This window comes from Pyrus communis, chromosome 10 (genome assembly GCF_041283825.1).
Source record: "Pyrus communis isolate YQ-2024b chromosome 10, ASM4128382v1, whole genome shotgun sequence".
In the NCBI taxonomy this organism is placed as follows: Eukaryota; Viridiplantae; Streptophyta; class Magnoliopsida; order Rosales; family Rosaceae; genus Pyrus; species Pyrus communis.
The window spans coordinates 23,873,011-23,896,837 of NC_142574.1; the positions used below are offsets into that span (position 1 = coordinate 23,873,011).

Sequence of the window (23,827 nt, forward strand, 5' to 3'; positions counted from 1 at the left end):
AGCTTTGAAAAACCGGCTTTTTTTCACATCTGTTTTACATAAAGTTTACCAAACACTATAATACTGCTTTTTGTTTTTTTTTCTTTTTCAAAAGCACTTTTACAAAAAAGTTTACCAAACACTCTGCTGCTTTATTTCACAGCTGCTTATTCTCACAGCACAGCAATACCAAACCAGCGTAAGTTCATCCATCCAATTCAAATATGGATATCATATAGAAGCTATTTCAACAACATCTAACAATTTCAAGGAATAATTTTCAATGGCTAGCGGCTTGATTGTCACAGACTTGTTTATATTGGATCTCATTGTCAAAACCAAGTACCAACCAAATAGGATTGCCACTTGTGCATGGCCTGAATTATTGCTAACATTTCCCTTTCATAGGCATATAAGGCATGATTTCTATGACTTAAGGCTTTGTTAATGAAAGCAATTAGTCTACCCTTTTGTTGAAGAATTGCTCCAATTCTATGACCAAAAGCATCACTTTTAGTGATGAAGGGTCTACTGAAATTAGGTAAGGCTAGCACTTGAGGAGATAGCATGGGTTGTTTGAGTGTATGGAATGCTGCAGTAGCCTCTTCAGTCCATTTAAAATAGTCATTCTTAGTTAAGGTAGTTAATGGACTAATCATCTTTTCACATTCAAGAATAAATATGATACTTCAATGCATCAAAAACAACCTTCAGGTGTTGCAAGTGTGAATTCTAAGTAGGACAATAGATTAAAATGTCATCAAAGAAAACCAGTATGAATTTCCTTAAATGTGGTCTAAAATTCTCATTCATCAAACGTTGAAATGTAGGTGGAGCATTGGTCAACTCAAATGCCATAACTAGGGATATATAGTGATCATCATGTGTCCTAAATGCTGTTTTTTCAACATCATCATGATGCATTCTAATTTGATGACAAACAACTCTTAAATCATCAAAGTATAGTAAAATTTTGTGGCACTGGACAATTACGATTCATGTGTGGAATAACTTTGACTTGTTTTGTATGCCCATAAAATTTACTTGGGGTAGGATTATGATGTTTTTACCTAAATATGACAAAATTTTGATTTTTTTTTAAACATAAGCGATAAAGTGTTTCATTATGATGAACAACGAGTACATGAGGTGCCATATGAGTAATGTAATGATTTGGAGATGATTTCCACAAGACACCAATGATTTTGAGCTCCAATACGGCTAACACAAGAAACCGCTAGAATTAAGAATGGCCTGAAGTAGATTAATTACAAAATACAATAAATGTGACAAACCTAGCACCAAGACCCTCACAAAAATCATTGCAAACAGCAAGGACACTACAAATCGCCTAGGCAACAATATTTTAAGGGGTGTGATAACACACCATTTTTTACGTCTCACACATCCTTTGTTAATTTTTATTTTTTGATCTTCTTCAATTCATCTGATCCAATGATAAAAAATTAGAAGGGTGTGTGAGAAATGAAAAAGGATGTGATATTTTAATGTTTCATATTTTGCTAACATATAATAAGGATTTCCAATACTCTCAAATAGGTGGTGGTGCTCAACTGCTTGTGTTAATTGGAGAATATGCATGAGCTTACTAAATGGTTGTTAGCAATCATGTCCATCAAGAAAAAATGGTTGCAGCTAATGGTTTTAGCTAAATGTGATATGGAGAGTCATTTAACTCGAGTCTTCTCAATGTTTGCATCCGATTATTCAATGCTAATCGTGTTTGCCATTGTTTTTCTTAACCTTGTGTTTCGACTTTCGGGGCATTAGACCACATCCTACTAAAATCCTACATCTGGTTATGATTTTTGGTCTCTTCCTCTCATCTTTGGTGAGTCTAATCCATATAGAACCCTACTTCTCGTTCTGCTCCTCCATATATCATAAGATCCTCTCTTGAATGCTGTTTTTCAAAATAAATTTCGATACTTTTGTGTGTGACTCCTCTTATTGTCGTTGTTGAGTTATTACGGAAAAAAAAAAAAAAAAAAGTTGAAAAATCTGGCAGCCCTGTTTTACAGTTAAGAAAAACAAAATTAAAAATCCTGTTAAAAGATTTCACAGAAAAATGAATCTAGCTCTAATTCTTGCATTATTCAACAGCAGCCAATGAATTTAGACCGAAAAAAAAAAGAGATTATAATATCATATAATTACATCCCAAAATAAAAACAAAAAACTAATTACCCAAATTGAACTGTAATGAGCAACCGCTAATTATAATTCCCAGTAATTGTCTCCAATAATTCAGTCACCATCAACGACCACTCAGTCTCGCAACTCCAACAACCAACAGCTGCAGCACTTCAAAACCCGCCAACCCACCGACCCTCAGAGCCACCGTAAGCCGCCATGGATTTACATCCCGAGCAGGAAGACCAGCAGGACTCAAAACCCAGAAGCTACTGGAGCAGATGGAGCAAGCAGGACTTCTTCCCAGAATACACATTCCAGAACTTCAATTCCTACAAGGACGCCCTCTCCCACACCCCCTCCCGCCTCAAGGACCGCCTCCTCCACCGCTCCTCCGACTCCTTCGAGCTCCTCCAGCTCCCCAAACAGAGCGAGAATCTTATGAAGCGCTGTCTCACCTGGTGGGACTTAATCTGGCTCGGCTTCGGCGCCGTCGTTGGTTCAGGCATTTTCGTGATCACTGGGCAGGCAACCCGCGACGACGCCGGTCCGGCCATTGTTCTCTCCTACGCCGTCTCTGGTTTCTCTGCTATGCTTTCGGTTCTATGCTACACGGAGTTCGCCGTCGAAGTCCCAGTTGCCGGCGGGTCATTTTCGTACCTTCGGATAGAATTGGGGGACTTTGTGGCGTTCATTGCGGCCGGGAACATTCTCCTGGAGGCTCTGGTGGGTTCGGCAGGGCTCGGAAGGTCTTGGTCTTCTTACTTTGCCAGCATTTTTCGGACTGATGACACCGATTTTCTTCGGATCCGGGTAAAATCTCTGCCTGATGGGTTTAATCTTTTGGACCCAATTGCTGTTGTGGTGCTTTTGGTTGCTAATAGTATTGCAATGAGTGGAACTAGGAGGACTTCTGTGTTGAATTGGATTGCCTCCATAGCTAGTGGTTTGATCATTGTGTTTATATTGATTGTTGGGTTTGTTAAGGGAAAGACTGAGAATTTGGTACCCTTTTTCCCATATGGGGCAAAGGGCGTTTTCGAGGCGGCTGCTGTTGTGTACTGGTCTTATACTGGTTTCGACATGGTTGCCAATATGGCTGAGGAGGCAAAGAAGCCCTCGAGGGACATACCGGTTGGTTTGGTTGGTTCTATGAGTTTGATCACAGTGGTTTATTGCTTGATGGCTTTGGTGTTGTGTATGATGCAGAAATACACTCAAATCGATAGAGATGCTGCTTATTCGGTTGCTTTTGAGGCAATTGGGATGAATTGGGCTAAGTACATTGTGAGTATATGCGCCCTCAAGGGAATGACTACAAGCCTGCTGGTTGGGTCTATGGGGCAAGCTAGGTATACCACTCAGATTGCAAGAGCTCATATGATTTCACCCTGGTTTGCTTTGGTTCACCCAAAAACTGGAACCCCCATTTATGCTACGGTATTGGTAACCTTAGTCAGTGCAGTTGTTGCACTATTCACTAGTCTGGATGTGCTGTCAACCGTCTTCTCTTTCAGTACGCTCTGCATATTTATGTTTGTGGCTATAGCATTGCTTGTGAGACGGTATTACGTTAAGGATGTGACGCCAACGACTGATTTGGTCCAGTTCCTTGTATGTTTATTCTTAATAATCGGTTCTTCTACAGGAATTACAACGATTTGGAATACAGGGATGCGAGGGTGGGTTTGGTATGTAGTGTTTTCTGTGATTTGGTTAGTAGGGACTTTGTGGATGGCATTGCTTCCAAAGCACCGGGTTCCTAAGGTTTGGGGCGTTCCACTTGTTCCGTGGTTGCCTGCATTGTCGATTGGAATTAATGTTTTTCTCATTGGGTCTCTGGGTTATGTTGCATTCTTGAGGTTTTTCATTTGCACTGCAGTCATGGTTCTCTACTATTTGTTCGTTGGTGTACACGCAACATATGATGTAGCTCACCAGATTGAACAAGAAACAAGAACTCAAGAGGGAAATGAAAATACTAGTTAAGAGGTGCTATGCTTGTCTAATATTTGACGGGCGTTGGAGATGCAGCATATGATGTGGCTCAACAGATTGAACAAGAACGAAGAACCAACCGTTTAGGATATCTCTTAAGAGAATTTGGGAGTGCAGGTAATTTAGTGAATGCCTTAGAATGTCTAGTTTTCCTCGACGTGGGATTCACAAAATCAAATATTGGTATGACTGTTTTCATCCAAAATCCAATTGTATTCGAGTCTTTAGGTGAAGGGGAAACAAATTGTGAATGACTCTGTATGTGCTTTATAGAATTGCTTCAAGGCTTTAGATTAAATGCTTAATTAAACTGCCTCTCAGGTAATTAACAACCGGCGGTCACGTAGAAGTTTAAGATATTGAGATGAGCGCATGAGCAAAGAGAATGATAGATGAAAGTTTACTATAAGGTGCGGTTCTAGAAGGAAGCGGATACACGATATTCACTAACTGGCCTAACCTACATTTGCATTGCTCAAGTTGGTCATTATTTCTTCATTTGGGAGTTCAAAATTTATTAGTTGCCAGTTGGCAAAATTGTTGGCATCTCAATTGGGCTTCTCCATACTGGGCTTCCCTGGCCCCAGGCACCTTATGTTTCATGAGTTGTGCAGAATTTCTGGGTCCGGGGCCCATTTGGGCCTTCTTATACCTCTTGTTTTTATTTCTTTAGAGACCGTCTAATAACTATTTTGTTTTCAGTTTTCAAATTTAATTTTCACGTTTTTTTTTTTTTTTAAACTGAAATCTTGTTCGGAATTTACTTTTAGTTTTTTTTTTTTAATGAAAAATGAAAACTGAAAACTACTTTCTTGAGTTTTCAAAATTTGGTCTTGAGCTTTCACTTTCTGGTTTTTAGTTTTTATTTTTCGAAAACTAAAAGTAGTTACTAAACGATATTTTAACTTTTCAAAAACCAAAAACTAAAAACGAAATGGTTATTAAACAGCCTCTTAGACTTTTATTTTCTTGGTTCACTTCGAATTTTTCTACCTACCAACTAAATCTCAGCCCTATTCCCACCATTTATGCATTCACTTTCCACTTCTTTTCACCATCTCCTCTATTTCCCATCATCCCCCTTTCTTAAATCCGAAGTCTTTGTAATTTTGGGGTGTTCTTTTTAATTTGGGCTAGATTTTTGTGTTGACTCTTGGTCTTGCGGTCTTTGTTTATTTCCTCATGACTTCGGTTTTCGTAATCTAGGGTTTTATTGAAAGGTGGTTTGCTTCGAGTCTTCTTTTTCTATTTGGGCCGTGACTTAAGCCTATAAACAACAGCGGACCATAAATGTCGATTCTTTCTGTTATCCTTAAGTCAATTTTCTCATAATTCAAACTTTTTCTAAGACATTAGGCCTGAGGCCCTGAGTTGACCATTTTGCAGTTAAGTGCAAATAGGATTTGCAAGTGGTTGATTATCTCCATCATTGTAGTCTTGTTATTTAATTTATGGATTCAAATTTAATCTCGTCTATTTAGTCTACCATAAATCAGAAATATGTTAATGCTACTTGGTATTACGGTTTATTGATATTTCCTTTCATTCATAAGAGAGAGGTCTCAAATATTGGGAGTGAGTTTGCAATTAATTTATTCTCATATCCCCTTAATGTAAATATATCATTGTATTAATAAAAAGTGTAAATAAGATTTGTTTATCAATGTAAAGTTATGTTAATAACCTCTCGTTTCCTACAGGTCCTTGTATATTATATACGGATAGTGCTTGTGTACTCCCTTTAGGCGGATTTACTTGTCCCCACACTTATAATTAACGAGTTTTTACCATCTGAATATCATAATCATAACTGTTCGTTTTCTTTTTCATCATCTAAAGATCATATAATAAAAATCATTCAATTTGAAGATCTTTTAGCAATTCATATGTATAAAACAAATGAACAGTTCATCATAAAGATGTTATTTGTTACCAAATTCGTTGATTGGTTCAACACATGGATGACTAAACGATTTAAATTGAATTTTTTTTTTTTGGTAGATATGATCTTTAGATGATAATAAAAAGAACAAAACGATTCCAATTATGATGTTTGGACAATAAAAATTGATTAATCATGAAGTGTGAAGACAAATAAATCCCCATAGAATGACACAAGCATTATCCATTATGTCTTGAGGATATTTAAAGCTAAGCTCAAGGAAAACTTTTCCAGAGGAGTGAGCTGTTTCATCACGTTTCTATTTGTTCAGAGCTTAGGTCCCTATCCATTGCATCTCAAGAGATTTGGCCCAAAAATGGGTGTATTGCCTCCTAAGAGACAAGAATACACATAAAAAAAAATATAATAAAAAATAAATAAATAAAAAGTTCAAAAAAAATTATAGTTTTAATGAAAAATGATAAATAAAGGTGTAGTGAATAGTACTAAAGGAAAGATAAAAATGTATTTTTTCATTAAAAATGAACAATACTGAAAGTATTTCGTTAAAACTCTTTAAAAAAAATTCTCAACCTAAATTTTATAATATAAACACGCACTCATATTGTTTATTTCGAGACACATAAAAAAATTTCTCAATGTGTATCTCATGCATGTATACCATACACTCATATTGTTACACACTGCAATTTCCACGTTTGCTTTTAGGGCGCCACAGGCCCTTGAGCATCCCAACAACGATTGTGTGAAGGTTCTAAAAGATGTTAGGTGTTAGTTGGGCGGCGAATTGGGATCTAGCGCTTAGGTAGCTAGGCGGGTGCCTAGACGAACGAGTCGGATTTAAGAAAATCTATTATATTTTGTGTAAGTAAATATCTGTTTATACTTCAAGTATATATAATTTCATCATAAACTACAAAATAGAATGATGTATATATTATGAAGTATTGGAACATAATAAAAACATGAGAAACAAGCATATAATGTGTGTTCATTTAAATATTCAACAAATCTTTTACAATTTATTAAGAAAAATAAAATGCAAAATGAAAATTATCTATTTTCTGTTTAAGTGAGTTACAACTTTGGTGGATGCCTAGACAGATCTGAACAAGCTAGGTGGGTGTCTAGGCGGGTGCCTCAGCAAGTCTAGGTGTCATTTCTTAATACTTAGGCATTAATCGGGACGGTGACCAATCGCTTAATGTTTAGATGGGCCTAAGCCGTATGAATTTTTAAAATAGTGTGTGGGACGCACTTCCTTCTTCAAAACCTTTCCAACTAGAAAAAACACTTATTGCATCTGAGACGCTCAGTCTTGGGGTCACCAAACACGACCTCCAACTCCTCTTCCGTTGACTGAAGTTTTGCTACGAAACTCTCTCCATCATGGTGTCGCAAACGGCGGCTGCCACACTAGCCAAGTTCGACTCAAGACTTCTCCACCCTGACGTGAAGGGATTCAATTTTGGACACGTATGCATTACATTTTTTTTTTCTTTTCCTAAAGGTATGTGTCATTATTTTTTGAATGTCTTCTCATTTAGTATATTTATAAGGATATAATTGTAGGAAGTTTAATAAAATCGATAAATTAAATGTGCATGAATACTAATTTGGACAATAGACTGTCTAATTTAGTATCGAATTCCTTATCAACAAGATTTGAACTTAATACTCTTTACTTACAAATGAATATGAATATCACCCGACCGTAGTACTGAATGACAATTCTCTTTAGATCTTATATTTATTATTTTATCTTTTTTTTTTTTTTTTCCATTATACATAAATGGAGATTTTTCCTATATTAATCAACGACCCCTGCTCATCATGCTAGAATGAAACATTAAACTAAAGGTAGTATTATCCACACATCTTTTGTACTGTTCGTACACTCTATTTGATTTTTAGTTGTCAAATCCAATAAATTGAAAATTATCAAACAAAATAAAATATAAAAAAAATACGTGGATAACACAAACCTAAATTAATTATATAATAATATTTCATAATTTATTTTATTCAAAAGGCATAATTTGTGGATTGACCAACGACCAAATTTCCTCTTTGACCTTAAACCCGTGATACCTTTCCACCTAAATGCATATTGTGACCCTCGGTCTCTGTCTTTGTCAACTGCATGCCAATAGAAAGTACACACGTGGCTTGAAAGTAGCACATAGATTTTACACTTTCTATGGTCCAAGCTTTTGATGAGTCTTGACTAAGAGAGAAATTAGTGACCTCCAAACCATTGTGGATCGTTTAATTAAAGGATCTCGTTTTCGTTGAGTATTTTGGTAGGATATTATATATTCTTCCACATACATCAGCCGACCCTATGCTCTTTAGGAAAGCTTCCAATTAATTAAGACTTAACTTCCATTTTAGTTTTCTCAATCAAAGTTCTGGTCTACTCCTCAACTTCATTATTCTAGGTGATCTTTATTCATTGATCAAAGCTATTGATGGGCAAAATTTTACTGAAATTGCCTTATTGTATTTGTATTGTGTATTCTACGTCAACACGACTATGGTATTTTGATAATACTCAACTTACATCGCATTTTAATGTATCATCAACACAACATTGACATATTACCAACTCAACACAACATTGACACGTCGCCAACTTTCATCTAACACATACATGTTAGTATTACTCTATCTCTTTCTGACACTTTCACGTCACGTGTTGTCATATCATCCTAATCTCTTTGACACTTTTACGCCATGTGTCCTCATATCACCATAATCTCTGATACTTTCACATCACACGTCGCCATATCTTCATAATGTCTCTGACACTTTCATGCCATGTGTTGTGTCGTCATAATATTTGATTTCTACCTAAGAGAAAAAGAATAATACATAAAAGGTAAGAGCGACTTTTTTTTGGTATTGCAAGAAAATGCGTCGCCATATCTTCATAATGCCTCTGACACCTTCATGCTATGTATCGTGTCGTCATAATATTTGATTTCTACCTAAGAGAAAATGAATAATACAGAAAAGATAAGAGCGACATTTTTTTGGTATTGCAAGAAATGCATTCGATTTGTTTCACTTGAGGGCATTGGAGTAATTGAAACCGCAAATCTCTCATACGTACAATGAATCAAAGATTCAAACTACAGGTTGTTAATAAAATGTGATTCCAAAAATGAAACATTGAGGATCATGCATTTGGTTCATTCAAGCTTTTATCTCTTCGAAGTAATGTTTTGTAGAACTAACCATTACATAGAATTCCGTGTCTTTGTCTTAAATCCTATATAATGAAATTTGGCCGTATCAGTCGGGATAATTAATTACAAACCAATTATTTGAGCATAGTAAAATGCAGCTACATTTGTAGTGTGAAGTTCTCTTTGGATCTCGGGTCTCTATATTTAGCAATTGTGTATTTACCCGTACTTCGTTATATTTTAACTATTCAAATAATCTAACCACAAACTGGTGGTCTCGCGGTAAAGGGCAGATTACTAGGTTTATTTAAAACTAAAAATTGAAGATCTCGGGTTTGAAACCCGTTATGGGTGTGGAAGCTAGACTTGTGGCTAGGGGTGGCTAAAATGTCTCTGTGAGTCTTCCCGGTCCTCGAAAAGGGTGGATAACCGTGACTTGTTACTAGTTGTCCTTCTTTAAAAAAAAAAAAAAATACTATTCAAATAATTTAACAGCTTAAGACGTGATACATAAGTTAATAATAGAGTTTAATTAGTTTTATTCTATTTTTTAACTTTTAATTCTTTTCCTAACTAACGTTAACTTCTCTCTCTCAAAGTTTAAATCATCCTTCCTCTCTCTCTCTCTCGAATCCCATTTTAGCATACCTTTGAAAAAGATCCAACAACATTCTAGCAAATATCTCATAAACTAATCCGATAATAAAATTGATTTTATTGGGTTTGAGGTTATTATACTATGATGCAATGCCACGAAAGCTTGGGAAGAAAACCAAAAACCTAGCATCTCACCACATTATACCGAAAATGATTGTAGACTATCCAAACTTAATCGTTTTGAGAAAGGGAGAGAGAGATATCGTTTTTTGGGTTTTTGCTTGATATGGTTTCACCAGATCAGTTTATGAATTTTAGCGGCCATGATTTTTTTTCCTTCCTTGACAGAGGTTTTCATTCTTAACGTCTGTTTAGAGAAATAGAAAAGAAATATAAAACTAATTAAATTTAATACTAGCTAGATGATGTGTAATTTTAGCTTGTTAGATTGTTGAGATTGTTTATATATATAGAGAAATGCGTGTAAATGTACCATTGCTATATGCAAAAACTCATGACCCATTCTCTTTACGATATGTTTTTTTTTATCGTGGCCATAAATAATATCTCAAAGTAAGAATACAAATCATCAAATATCATATTTACATTATGGCGAAAGAACGTATTAACATATATATATTTATATACACACACGCTTCATGATACACACACACACACACGCTTCATAATTTCATACATGTGTGTATATTGTCAAGTCTCGTCTCTATATATTTTATTGTTTTTAAAATTTATTGTACGAGCGTGTTTGTATCGCGTCATAGCCGCGTGTATCAATGTGGACTCAGCAAAACCTTTTTGAGTTATGTATGCACTTTGATTTATATGTCTACATCAACTTACTCATCAGCACATGTTGATCATATATATGCGATAATTCTATCAAATTAAAATTGTGATTTTGTGTTTCTGCTATATATATCCACCTGCATTCATGCATATAACATAGTTTCTTGGTGAATAATAACGTTGTAATCACACCAAATTCAATACCCTCTCGAACTATGGTGGTATTTATAGTGTAGGGCAGCATGCATACGATGATGAAGGCAAGTGTACTCAATTTTCAAGGGAAAGATGTAAGTCACTCCTGAAAGTAGAAAGAGAACGTGAGAAGATAATTATAGGGTTTTGTGTGTGTGTGTGTGAAGATGCGATGACATTCACATTCCTCGTGTCTGAAACGGATCCCCTCCGGATCCAAATAAATTGAGCCTCCTAAGCAAATGATCCGGACCGTTGAAATTTAATCTAATGGCTACAAACAGAGGGCCCTATAAAAGTTATAATAATTGTAGCCGTTGAATCAAATTTCAACGGTCCGGATCCTTTGATCCTTAAACTCAATTTATTTGGATCCGGAGAGGAACGGGTTCCCCTTGTGTTAGTTTCCATCTTTAACCCTAGCTAATGGTGTATATGAAGAAAAGGGGGCTTGAGGTCTGTTCATTTTGCTCAAGAGCTCAACAACATTTAGGTCAAAGGTGAATCTTCATTTCCTCAATATGGGTCACATCAAATTTGAAGCGCATGAAACATGCCACACTGGACGATGAGCTGTTTTATGTCCAACTTATCCTAATTTTGACCAGTGAAGTTTCACTTTTTATCCTATGAAGCATGCACTGATTTGTCTACTGAACTAGAAAACTATAGTTAAAAGTACACATGAATGACAAGCAAATATTTCCTATGATTCTGTGGGGTACTATATGAAAACTATATGTAGTACTTATGAGATTGTAATTTGTTAGTTTGAATACAGTTTGGATACGGATAGTGATTTTCACATTTTATTTCATCCATTTACACATTTTTTGTTTTGTTTTTGTACTATGAGCATTTGTTTTGTTACATCGATTACTAAAGCATAAAATAAGATGAAATTTTCAAAAAGGGGAAAAAGGGGAGTGTGAAACTTACACCTCTTCAGATAATTGTCAACCTTCCTTTTACAAGTTAATTACATCGTTGTTGATCTGTATATATGCAAATCGATATTGGGTTTAAGCTTAATTAATACATTTGTTTGTAGTGCTTCATGTTGTCGTACGATAAACAATGGTCGTTCACTCATTTTGCCCAAGATTGGAAGCATCATTTTATATTCCCTAATATAAAATGACAATTTAGACCCTATAAAGTAAAAAAAAAAAAAAAAAAAAAATATTTTCTGAAGACAGTCCAAATCATTTTAACATACATTAGATAATTGTATTAATATTTTTATACTTCAAGCTCTCAAACTCACTCCCACCCTTCATTTTAGAACAAATTAAAAGCACAAACATGTTGATGAAAAAGATATTGTTTTTTATGAAATGGGGGCATGAAATTGATTTTTTGGAGGCTCTACATGAGATAAGACTTTATATATATTTTCATTATGAATCAAATTGAACAACATACGTGTGCTTTTTGAACCCTTAAACTCGATTTAGATTTTTGGAAGGTCCCTATCGAAAAGTTAAAGATATTTCGGTGATTACCTGCCAAAAAATTGAAGCAATACATGTGTTAAATATCTTTTGTTGAAGCCTATTGAAAATATGCACAATATCGGTAGGTACCTGCTGAAAATTGGTATAGGGTGTGGGGAGGGAGTGAGGGTAGTTTGGGTAAGTATGTAGATTAAGATAACTTTTAATTCTAAAAGAAAGTAATTTTTTGTAAATATACGTAGGGTGTATTTAATAAAATGTGGAGTATAAACAAAACAACCCACTCATAATTTTCTCCCCAACTTTGCATGCTTGTTGCCCTATACTTTTTTCTTGGACTAAATTATTTGGCTTGTCTACATTTCATCATTTCAATGACGTAACAAGCGGTAGATGAATATCGTTTAGATACTCCACTCATTTATTTGCAATTTTTTTTCTTCTCATGTTTCATAAGAAATGAGCACATGATGTCCTTTTCAAAATGACAATAACAAATTCTCTTGCTCAAACTTCAAATGCTAAATTATGGAAGATTAGGCCATCATGCACGACCCAATCTTATCACATTATTCTTAAATCCCCAAAATTTATCCAAAACAGTTTGGGTAGGTTATTACATATAGGGAGATCAGATTCATGAGAATGTGAAATCCTAGTGGGACACATATAATAATCAATGACAAGAAGCATCGGCTCGAAGTGAGTAGGAGTAGCCCTAGTGTGAAAGCAAAGCGTGTTTCGGTGTTGAGATGGGATGGGATGATATTTGTGTGTGTGAGATAGAGAGAGAGAGAGAGAGAGAGAGAGAGAGAGAGAGAGGGGGATTGGCCAAGCTGGCATGCGACCATAATTGTGCTGGCGCCAGGATCAAAAATAGTAAGAAGTAGTCGACTGGTGGAGTACGACCGACAATAACCAAAAAAGAGCTACGAATATTAAGAGGCCACGTCATGATCGTGAGAGAGACTCTGACAGATTAGGAAAGCAAAACTTACGGTCTCTCCCTCCTGGGCCCTGGGTGGTGAGGTGGGGAGAGGGAGGGTTCTCTCTGTTTCCATTGCAAAAGCAAAGCACGCCTATTTCACGCTTTGACAGCCGTCTATTCAACTGGAGGCCTCTCTTTGAACACGTATATGTAAAGATATATGCTCTCTTAGTGTCCAAATTTTGGGACTTTGAAACGTGGGATCTAATTGTCAACATGAAAATTATTGGGGGAATTTGAGATAGAGAGTTTGTAAGTTGTAACTATTTACAAAAGGCGATATCATGAAAGAACGAGAATTGAACCAAAAAAATTGTACTTGTTTTAACTGAATTACTTGACTGTGAAATTTTTGTGTGATAATTTTGTTTACTTACAACTATATTCTCATCATTCAACGAACTATTTACTTTGGAGGTAGGACATGATCTAATTAAGGTAAAAGATGAACACAATTATCCTTTCATATATGTTAGGGGTAAATAAACTTTTTTTACTCCTCAAACATTGTTTAAGCTGCGTAAAAGTTCTGAGTTGAAATTCACCCTTCCTTAAAATCGTGTGGTAGAAAAAAAATAATCTTTAGACATCATTTGTAACAAAAAAGAAACTGTTTCAAAAAAGGAAAACCAACTCACATGGATATTTTCGTTTTTATCAGTTTTGGCCACCAACTTGCGTACGAATCTTTGCATAGGTATAACAAAATCCCAAGATTTCGTAAGTGTGATAAATTTTGGCCTCTGTTTTGTGCCCTTCATGATCTTCTAATTTCATCAATGTTTATCTTGAAAGTAGGTGCTTTTTAAGGACCTCTTTCGGTTATTCTTATCACTTAAAAACAGATAGAAATAGCATGTTATGCCATTTTCTAAATAAAATGTTTAGGAATGTTGTTAATTGGGGGCATAGATAAAGTTGTGCAGAATATTTCTATGTATGCGTATGACGGTTTTTCATTGACGAGGCAAGGGAAGGAGGGATTCATCACGGTTTACCAACTTCTCCGTTAACATAAGGTTAGAGTTTTACTCATTTCTCTTGCAATATATTAGACTACGTTTAACGGAAAAGAAACTAGAGTTAAAAGGAAAACATTCTTAGACAAATTTAATTATCCACTAATTTGCTTCAACTTTTTGTGAGAATAACTTAATTAATTTGAACGTGTTTTTTTACGTAGGTGAACACTCAATACCAAATGTAAACTTTTTCAACTCGAATTTTATGGTTAAGATTTATTAACTTCGTGTCAATTCTAAGAAAGTTTAAATATGAGACAAAGGTAGAGAAGTATCACTAAAGCAAAAATTAATTGATTAATTCAGTCAATTCTAACTAGCAAGTCTAATATATTGAACTACTGATGAAAAACAACTTACAGTTTTTCACGTTCGGTACAATTGGGGACCAAAGCCTAAAAAAAATCTAGACACAGAGATCTGGACCTAGCAACCATTTAAATATCTATTACCAAAAATAATAAAACATAACTTTTTATCCAAAATCTGATGTGTAGGCATAAAAGCTTATGTGTTGTGTGCATATCACAATTTGGAAGACAAATAAACAATTCATATAAACATTCTGTAAAATCAAAATTACAATAGGTTCGTAACCCCAAAGAATATTTATATGTATATTTGTATAGGACATTATAGATAATTGTTGCAAATTAAAAGAATGAGTCAAAAACACTAAAGTACAAACTGTTGTTTATTTTCTGCAACATATGTATAGTTACTTGTAGATTTTCTTATTTCTTTCCTTTGTCTTTCTTCCCTGCTTGCTTGTGCGTGATTTTATGGTATGCAACAAGTGTTCGATAAAAAGCAAATCGACAGAACGAAGCATAACTTGATGGGTACCTACTAGAAGCTTGATGAAATGATCCACTTGATGGGTACCTACTAGAAGCTTGATGAAATGATCCACTGTAGTTTTTTTACTGAAATTATGACCTTATTGTTATAGAATTCTGTCCTATTTACCTCATGGAAAAAGTTGATCACTTCAATAATAGCCTAAGCAAACTAATTGAGTAGACAAAATTATATTATATTCCTTTAATTTTTTATTTATTGTTGGAAAATATAAAAAACAAATGAAATGAAAAACTCTCGATATTGTTCATTTTAACGAAAAACCATATTTTTACACTAAAAAAATCAATCATAGTACTATTCACTTTACCCTTTATTTTGTCATTATTGTTAAAACTTAAAATTTTCAGATCTTTTTCATTAGTTTTCCTTAGAATATATTACTGCAAAAGGAGATGTGAGACCTAGTACATCTATTCACTTGAAGTAGGCAACATTGTCTACTTTGAGAGAACAGGCAAAATTTATTCAACTACAAAATTTTGCTTGATGTAATTAAGCCATCAATCCTGTTCAGCTTGTACTATTTCGGATGCTCTAAGAATAGTCTGAGAATGAGTATCCCTCAGAACCGTTTGTGATGGCCATCTTTTTCAATCCGATCCATTTCACCTTTCTGGGATTGTCACTCGACCGTATCCTTGAAAGTTGATACTAAGTTCAAGATTTCTCCCATTATGTCCCCACTATCTATGCTCTTTACTTTATTTAGTAGTCAATTAAAATTTTTTAAGGAATCAATTTTTTCACACTTTCACACTTAATTAGAAAAAATCAAAAATTTTTGAAGTTTTTGTATTAGAATAAGTTCGGAACACTTTAAAAAAATTTGGATCGAAAATTTAGAATTTTCGGAATCTCTAGTAAATGCCTTCCAATTTCCGTTTCAATTTTCAAAAAATATTCAGATTCGGAATATTCAAGTTTGAATTCGAAAATTTTACTATGAGAATTGGAAACGCCATTCCAACTTGCACCACTATGCCTTACCGTGTTTGTCATTCATTTTGGAAAACGAAAAGGAAAAAAGAAAAACCACCGATGTATGCCTATCAATCTATCGGGGCATATATATATGCAGCAATCTATGTGCGTATATACTAGATGTGGAGGTTAGTTTATTTAATATGATGCATCATACATGTATAATCCTTCATTCTGTGTAATTACCCTTCATTAGAAGGGAAGTGATTTTCACACTTTTCATGCACCCATTTTTATTTATGTTATCAGATTAAATAATTCAAATGAAAATAACAAACATAGTTAAACAAGATTGCAATATCATGATAGGTTTTAGGCTTAAGAGTTGACTATCATATCAACATTTTTTAGTATAATGCCCCATTGTAATTACTAATCGCTAATCATGATACATCGTTCCGTAGTAATCATTAATCATGATATAGTGTTTAGTAGGAAAAAAAAAAGTACATCACGATATATTGTCATGCAGATTGTTTTAATTGAATGAGATAGTGTTTAGTGTACATTACTATATGATAAGTCCGTTAAGTGTATAACAGTATCTTCCTTATAAGAAGTTTTAAAGTAGATACTAGCACTGAGAACAATGAATTCAATAATTAGACTTTGGTTTTGCTTATTTTGTTCTATGGTTTAGGGTTCTTTGAGCGGCAACTTGAAGTCCTGTTCCCACTCCCTAAACACTCCAGCCCACTCGAGCAATTCAAGCCAAGGCGAGCTCAATGGAGAAGTCATACAATAATAGCCTAGCCGAGCGCTTGCCTATGTGATGTCAGCCACAATTTAAATTGTTAAAAAAATTAAATAAATTACAAAAAAAATTATAAAGAACTAATTAAAAATATAAAAACTTATCATTTTTTTCTATAAATACCTAACCATATTCTTTTACTTTACACTACATTTCAATATTTTCAAATACTTTTAAACAATCTTTTATTATTATTTGAAATTAAAAATAAAGTTACCTTTAATTATTTTATAAAATAAAAAATACGAATTGTCTTGGTTATTCAATTTAGGATTGAGATGCACTTGGGCATTTCATTACCCAAATTATCATTTATTTAAGAGAATTGAGTTGCCTATTGCCCATGAAACCTTCCTAAAGTGCTCTAAAATGAAGCTTCAAGTTTTCTCATATTAGTTATTTTGTTTTGTTCAATTTCTTTGTATGGCTTAGAGATTCTCCCTAACCTCGATTTTTTGGTCGCGCACTGTTCGTGCATCCCATATCTTTCTTAATGCTTACAACAAAGACTTGAATCTGAGAAAAGTCTTATACTGCTTATCCGATTCAGCTAGAACTTATAGCATTTTCCGTTTTTATATATTAAACTAAATGACGTAAGGAAATAAAAAAATAGAGGATACATATTCAATGAACCCAGCATGCGTATCCATTTTCCTTTGTGTGTAAAATTGACTGTGTGATGTCCTTTTCAGGGGAGCAGTCAGCAAGTAGTCACTGCTGATTAGATAGATACTTGGGAAGGTGGTGACCGGACCCTGCTTTTATGCAAAATTTTTGTGGTGATGTCCACAGCATTAAGAGTAAACTAACAGTAAACTCATATTTTATTCCGTTCAGAGTCAAAATAAATTTTTATTCAAAGTTGTCAATAATAAATTAATAAAACGGCACGTTATTGTGTTATGTGTACACTGAAAAACCGCCTCTATCTAAAGTGCTTACCACATGAAGGTTCCAAGCCCTTTCTCTATGTTTCCCTATAAATAGCCAAGAACCTAAAGCCAATTAACTCCCAAGAGCCCTCCCACTCAAGCCATATCAACTTTGTTCTCGTTAAAATCCTATCATCCATCACCTCACCAATGTTCCCCGATCTTCTTCTCTAGAATTCTTATCTTTCAACCCCTTCTCACTCCCTCTTTCCTCCCTCCGTTTAGACACATAAGATAAAACATATTGATAACAAGTAACAATGGTGTTTGTGACCAAATCAGCCAGTGAACATTTTTCTTATCCTAGAACCAGTACCAAAGTCTCCAAATTATTTTCTGGGATTCCTCTGGTAGACCTCACAAAACCAGATTCCAAGCAACTCATTGTCAATGCCTGTGAGGAGTATGGTTTCTTCAAGATCATCAACCATGGTGTTCCAATGGACTTCATCACAAGATTGGAATCTGAGGCCATCAAATTCTTCTCCCTCCCACTTTCTGAGAAGGAAAAGTCAGGGCCTCCTAATCCATTAGGATATGGGAACAAGCATATTGGGAAGAATGGTGATGTTGGTTGGGTTGAGTACCTCCTTCTCACAACCAATACAGAATCCATTTCCCAAAGGTTTCTATCAGTTTTTGGAAATAACGCAGAAGAGTTTTGGTATGTTATTCAATCTTCACTTGAATTTAATTCAAAAGTTTTGATATTTTCTAATAGGGAAATAACTTTTGTACATCCCTTTTTCCTCCCGGCACAACCCCATTTTTGTTATGGTACTAAGCAGAAATAAACGATGGTGTGCGGCAACCATTTTTCCTTTTAAATGATAAGCTCTTAATAAAATTTCTTTTATCTTATATTTTTCTTTTTTTATTGTTGGAATTGCAGTTCTGCTTTGAATGATTACATATCAGCTGTGAAGAAAATGACCTGTGAGATTCTTGAGCTGATGTCTGAAGGATTGAAGATTCAACCAAGGAATGTGTTCAGTAAGCTTTTGATGGATGAACAGAGCGATTCTTGTTTCAGGCTCAATCACTACCCACCATGCCCAGAGCTTCAAGGTTTGAGTAGTGCCAGTGCCAGAAATGTGATTGGATTTGGAGAGCACACAGACCCACAAATCATTTCTGTGCTAAGATCCAACAATACATCTGGCCTCCAAATTTCTTTGAGAGATGGGAGTTGGATTTCAGTCCCACCTGATCAGAACTCCTTCTTTATCAATGTTGGTGACTCCTTACAGGTACTACTACTGTTATAGTAGATTCATTTGAAAAAATGATTTTCGCACATTCCTTGTCACTTTTAGAATGAGAAAAACGTGTGTGAAAGTCGCTTCCTAATGAGGCTTTCCTAATTCATTTCTTTGATTATTTTTTTCTTTTTACTTTTGCTAACAGCTACTGTTTTAATAATAATTACAAAGATCCCAATCAGTTCCTTTAGAGAAAGAGTCCTATTTTTCTGTCAATTCCCTATTACCATGGATAAGATATGAATACCGTGCTTTTTTTTTTATTTTTAATTTTATTGGGTTCTTAATGATTGCTATTTGCTTTTCTGCCCATCACAACAATATAAACCCTATGAGAGGTAAATAAAAAGTAGAAAAGTCTCCCTGCTTTGTTCTATTTTTTGGGAAGGAGGAAAGTATTATCCTTAACTCGTAGGGTTTTTGGTGAATTTGCAGGTTTTGACTAATGGCAGGTTTGAAAGTGTGAGGCACAGGGTTTTGGCAAATGGTTTAAAATCAAGAGTGTCAATGATTTATTTTGGGGGACCACCCTTGAGTGAGAAAATAGCTCCGTTGCAATCTGTCATGAATGCAGAGGAGGAAAGCATGTACAAGGAGTTTACATGGTTTGAGTACAAAAAATCTGCCTACAGCTCAAGACTTGCAGATAATAGGCTTGGACACTTTGAGAGAATTGCAGCCGCATAAATCACAGCACAACAGAACAAAGAAAACCCTAGTTCTTGTTAAAAGAATTAGGGTTTTTTCAATTTCAGTACTCAGGATTCAGGATAGGTTTAAGACCATAGTTTTATCAAATTTTCCATAGATGGAATACTCTGTTCTATTCCCCCCCTGTTTTACCCTTTTCTCCAATTGTATTCCCCTCCCTTTCTACCAAGTACTAATTCATGTAATTCGCTACCTTTCTTGTTAGATATACAACATGTTCATCTTTTATATGTGCTTACTCTTACTTTTTGTAGTTTCTTTCTTTTGAAAGAACCTCGACGGAACAAAAGAACTTTTATTTATGATTTGAAAAGGACAACATGAGAACGTAAAAAATTTTCCCAAGACTATAATCATTGCCCACGACTTTTATTTTGGTGTAGTTTTTCAACATGTGGAATGTTTTTCTTAGTTTTTTATTTTATTTTGTATGTTTACTATCCTATTTTGTAGTTTTTATTAATAAAATTTCAACGGAACGGTAGAGTTTTACTCATTATTCAACAAAGGTATCATTTGAAAAAGACAACTCGGGAATATAAAACTTGGTCCCCACGACAATCATCAACCATGAAAGTTATTTTTTATGTTTATTTTTTTCGTAGTTTTTAAATCCATGGAAATAGGTGGATTGCGGATCAGTACGTCCCCACAGGATATTTGTTCATCTTCATCTACAACTGTCTATAATAAAGCTTTTAGTACTCTTTTCAATCTATGTCATACAAAGTTATTGTCTCACTTCGTCCCCTCTCTTTCTTCTCCCCAATAATCAGGTCAATTGCAAAATCATGGGCTTGTGGTGCACACAAAATCATGACTAATTGTCACCGAAAATAAAAATCCGTGACTAATTATTCGTTAGTCTAATAAATAAGAATTCGATAATTATCATGTGAAGACCCGTATTTTAGAACATATATATACTCTTATACTGTTTACTTGCCAGATATAATTTAAAAGTATTGTGATTAATATTACATATATATCCTAAGAATATGCCATGTCGTTTTTAATTGCATGACATGTTGTTTTCTTTTCTTGCTTGTGAGAAGTTGCAGATATCATCTCATGCTATACTATATAGACACCTCTTGTATTACCTCTGTGTCTTCATATGACAGGAGGTGTCATAATTTTCGACACCTGCATGTACCTACAATTTGATGACTCAGGTAACCTATGTTTATGACACCTCCAGCTTGTGACTAACCTAGACAACCATTATCCATTGAACTACACGGACTCTTAGTTGTTAGAGTTTCCTCTATCATTGATGGTAGCTAGATAGGATTGGTATAACTCATGTCTCCTATAAATGGCTTCTACCGTTCTCAAATTTATTCACATCATTCCTCAATCTTTTCCTTCTTTATCATGTTGCATGCAGCCATGCAATGTGTTAGTTTATATATATGTGTGTCCATATATTTATATATTAGCCTTGACAATTATCCTTGGTAAGACTTTTGTGCCCTATGCATTTTAGACTTTATAGGTTCGCACTATTACAAAAGAGGCTATCACTGCGAACCAAAAACCGACAAGAACTCCAATTTCTGTCGGAAATTTGATAAAAATCCGACATAAAACTATGCAATGTCGGATTGGAATAGCGACACCATTGCTAGCATCACGAAAGGGCTTCGATGTCGGTTTGTGCGCTTAATCCGCCGTGACTCGGCGTCAGTTAAAAGCGACACCCACTATGACGTCGGCTAAAAGCGACATGATGTTCTGACATGATGGCTGTCATAACCGACGTCAACTAGTAGCTAACAAATAAAATACTCAATCTATTGTCGGTCCTAATCGACATTACCCAACATCTTGATAAATAAAATAATTATCATGCATTCCTACACAGATGGTACATGAGATGCAAACTTCACAGATTCAATTTATTCAAGAATTCAACTGGGGTTTTTTGGTGTAGAATTTCTTGTTAAATGTATTCTATTTCATATAAATAAGGAAGTACAAATAACACATATATAGGAGCTATTCTAGAACCGGTTACAAGATGAAGATAAAAAAACTAACAATTACATATAATACTAATCAGAGCTCCATGCTTGCATATAATACTAGCAGCTGCCATGATGCTTTCCCGTGCTTGCCGTCGTCGAAGACCACATATTCTATAGCTCCATGTTGCCATATATAATACTAGCAGCTCCATGCTGCCATGCTTGCCATCAAATCAGTGCTCCAATACTTTATTACTTCAACATTAGGGCTTTAATCTCTATAGATTAAACTAAGGTTTTATACCTTTAAAAAATTATGGATCTGCGATTTCCAGTGTTCTTGCTCTTGAGATCCAAAATGAACATGCATGAACTTTTATATGGATTTTCACACTGCTGATCTTATTGAACAAGAACATAAAAGAGGAGCTCGGTGGAGATTATAGCTTTAGTGAGTCATGCATTAGGCTGCTTAACATTCACATATTAATAGCTACGTGGAAGGTTGTAAATGCATCATGAGTTCCACTAATTTTTCCTACCTTTTCACGACCAAATCATCCAATTAGAATAGATTTTGTTGTTATACCTTTAAAGGACGAATCTATAACGGAGACAACTATGTGGTGGTTTCTCCTTGAGATGCGATATTGGGCTGTACCAGTGGTTGCATCATCTTTTTTATTTTTTATTTTTTATTTTTTTTATTTTTTTTATTTTTTTTTATTTTTTTATTTTTTTATTTTTTTTAATAGATCTCAGGTCCTTGCAAAAGAAACAACACAAGCATGAGGAGTTGAAGATTTTTTTCTTGTATGATATTTTCAATCCGTGAACCTGAGTGCATGAATCAGCAAGGGAGGGTGAGAAGTTTACCTCTGAGTGCGTCGGCACCAAGATCGGTGATGCAGTAAATCCATGGCTGCGAGGTCTTATGGGTTGATGATGGAAGATTAAGGTTTGGTTTGCAGAAACGTAGGTTAGGGTTTGAGAAAATGTGAAGAGAGGAGCTACGGTTTTAGGGTGTGCTTGGAAGAAGGGAGAGATAAATGAGGGATGTTAGCCTCTGGGCTCGAGGTGAAGCCTCTTGAAAAAGGGGGACTGACATCCTCTTTTTCATTTAAAAATATGGGGGGAAATATCCCGCCCAAAATTTTGTCATGCGAGATAAGTATTTAAAAAAATAGAAACACCAACATGTCGGCTACAACCGACAGGAAGTTTTAAAATATTTAAAAAATATTTATTAGTGTTAGGTAGAAGCGACATGAGTTTCATTTTTACTGACACTAACTTTATGTCGGTTGAAAGCGACACAGTTTTCTTTTTATACGACACCACCATTTAAAAATATTAAAAGCTATGTCGGTTATAAGCGACATAGACAGTTTATGTTGCTTATAGCTAACAATAATTCTGACACCATGTAAGAAGGGTGTCAGAAATGTCTTATCTGCTAATATTTTATATAAAACCGACACCAACCACCAACACAATAAGTCACTTTTGTAGTAGTGTCGATACAAGATTAACGATGTGTAGAGTTGAGGTTGTGTTGAACGAGAGATTTCAAAATTTTTATATTTTTGTACACCCAGTAACAATATTGAAGTTATTTATCAAAAGTTTAATTTTGTTTTTTTATTTATTTTCTTTATTCGCGCACCAAACGCAAGTTAAATCTTTCAGCAGCTCCGGATCCAGGGCGTGACATGCCAACACCTACATTCCTGATCACAATGATTTTGATGTAGGTTTACATTATCGCCAGTTACAACTCAAGTTTCACGAGGTTGTGCCAAAAGAGTTGTGCTAGCTGTAGTTTGAGTCGCGTTTAAACGCATGAGTAGAAGCATTTTTGAAAATGTATGAAAGAATTCAAATAACTAAAAGTGTTTTTTCTACAACATTTTTTTGGGTACATTGGCCGGCCAAGCCAACAAACAAATAATCTACAAACAAATAATTTACGCTAAATCATATTAGTTTTTTCGTGAAAATTTTGTCAATATTATCATTAAATTATCGCGTGAACAACTGTGTGAATAGTTACGTGACC

General features: G+C 34.8%; 1 protein-coding gene and 1 pseudogene across 2 annotated transcripts; both read left to right on the forward strand.

Moving 5' to 3' along the window:
- Window positions 1-2,186: 2,186 nt before the first annotated feature.
- On the forward strand, window positions 2,187-4,441 carry LOC137729502 (cationic amino acid transporter 8, vacuolar pseudogene; annotated as a pseudogene). The gene has a single exon (XR_015952669.1). The product of XR_015952669.1 is annotated as a cationic amino acid transporter 8, vacuolar pseudogene (transcript).
- Window positions 4,442-17,590: 13,149 nt separating this feature from the next.
- Window positions 17,591-20,028, forward strand: LOC137728894 (gibberellin 2-beta-dioxygenase 1). Its single transcript, XM_068467687.2, has 3 exons — window positions 17,591-18,489; window positions 18,718-19,075; window positions 19,523-20,028. Exons 1-3 carry the CDS (start codon window positions 18,086-18,088, stop codon window positions 19,772-19,774), a joined length of 1,014 nt encoding a protein of 337 aa, XP_068323788.2. The 5' UTR covers window positions 17,591-18,085; the 3' UTR covers window positions 19,775-20,028.
- Window positions 20,029-23,827: the final 3,799 nt, after the last annotated feature.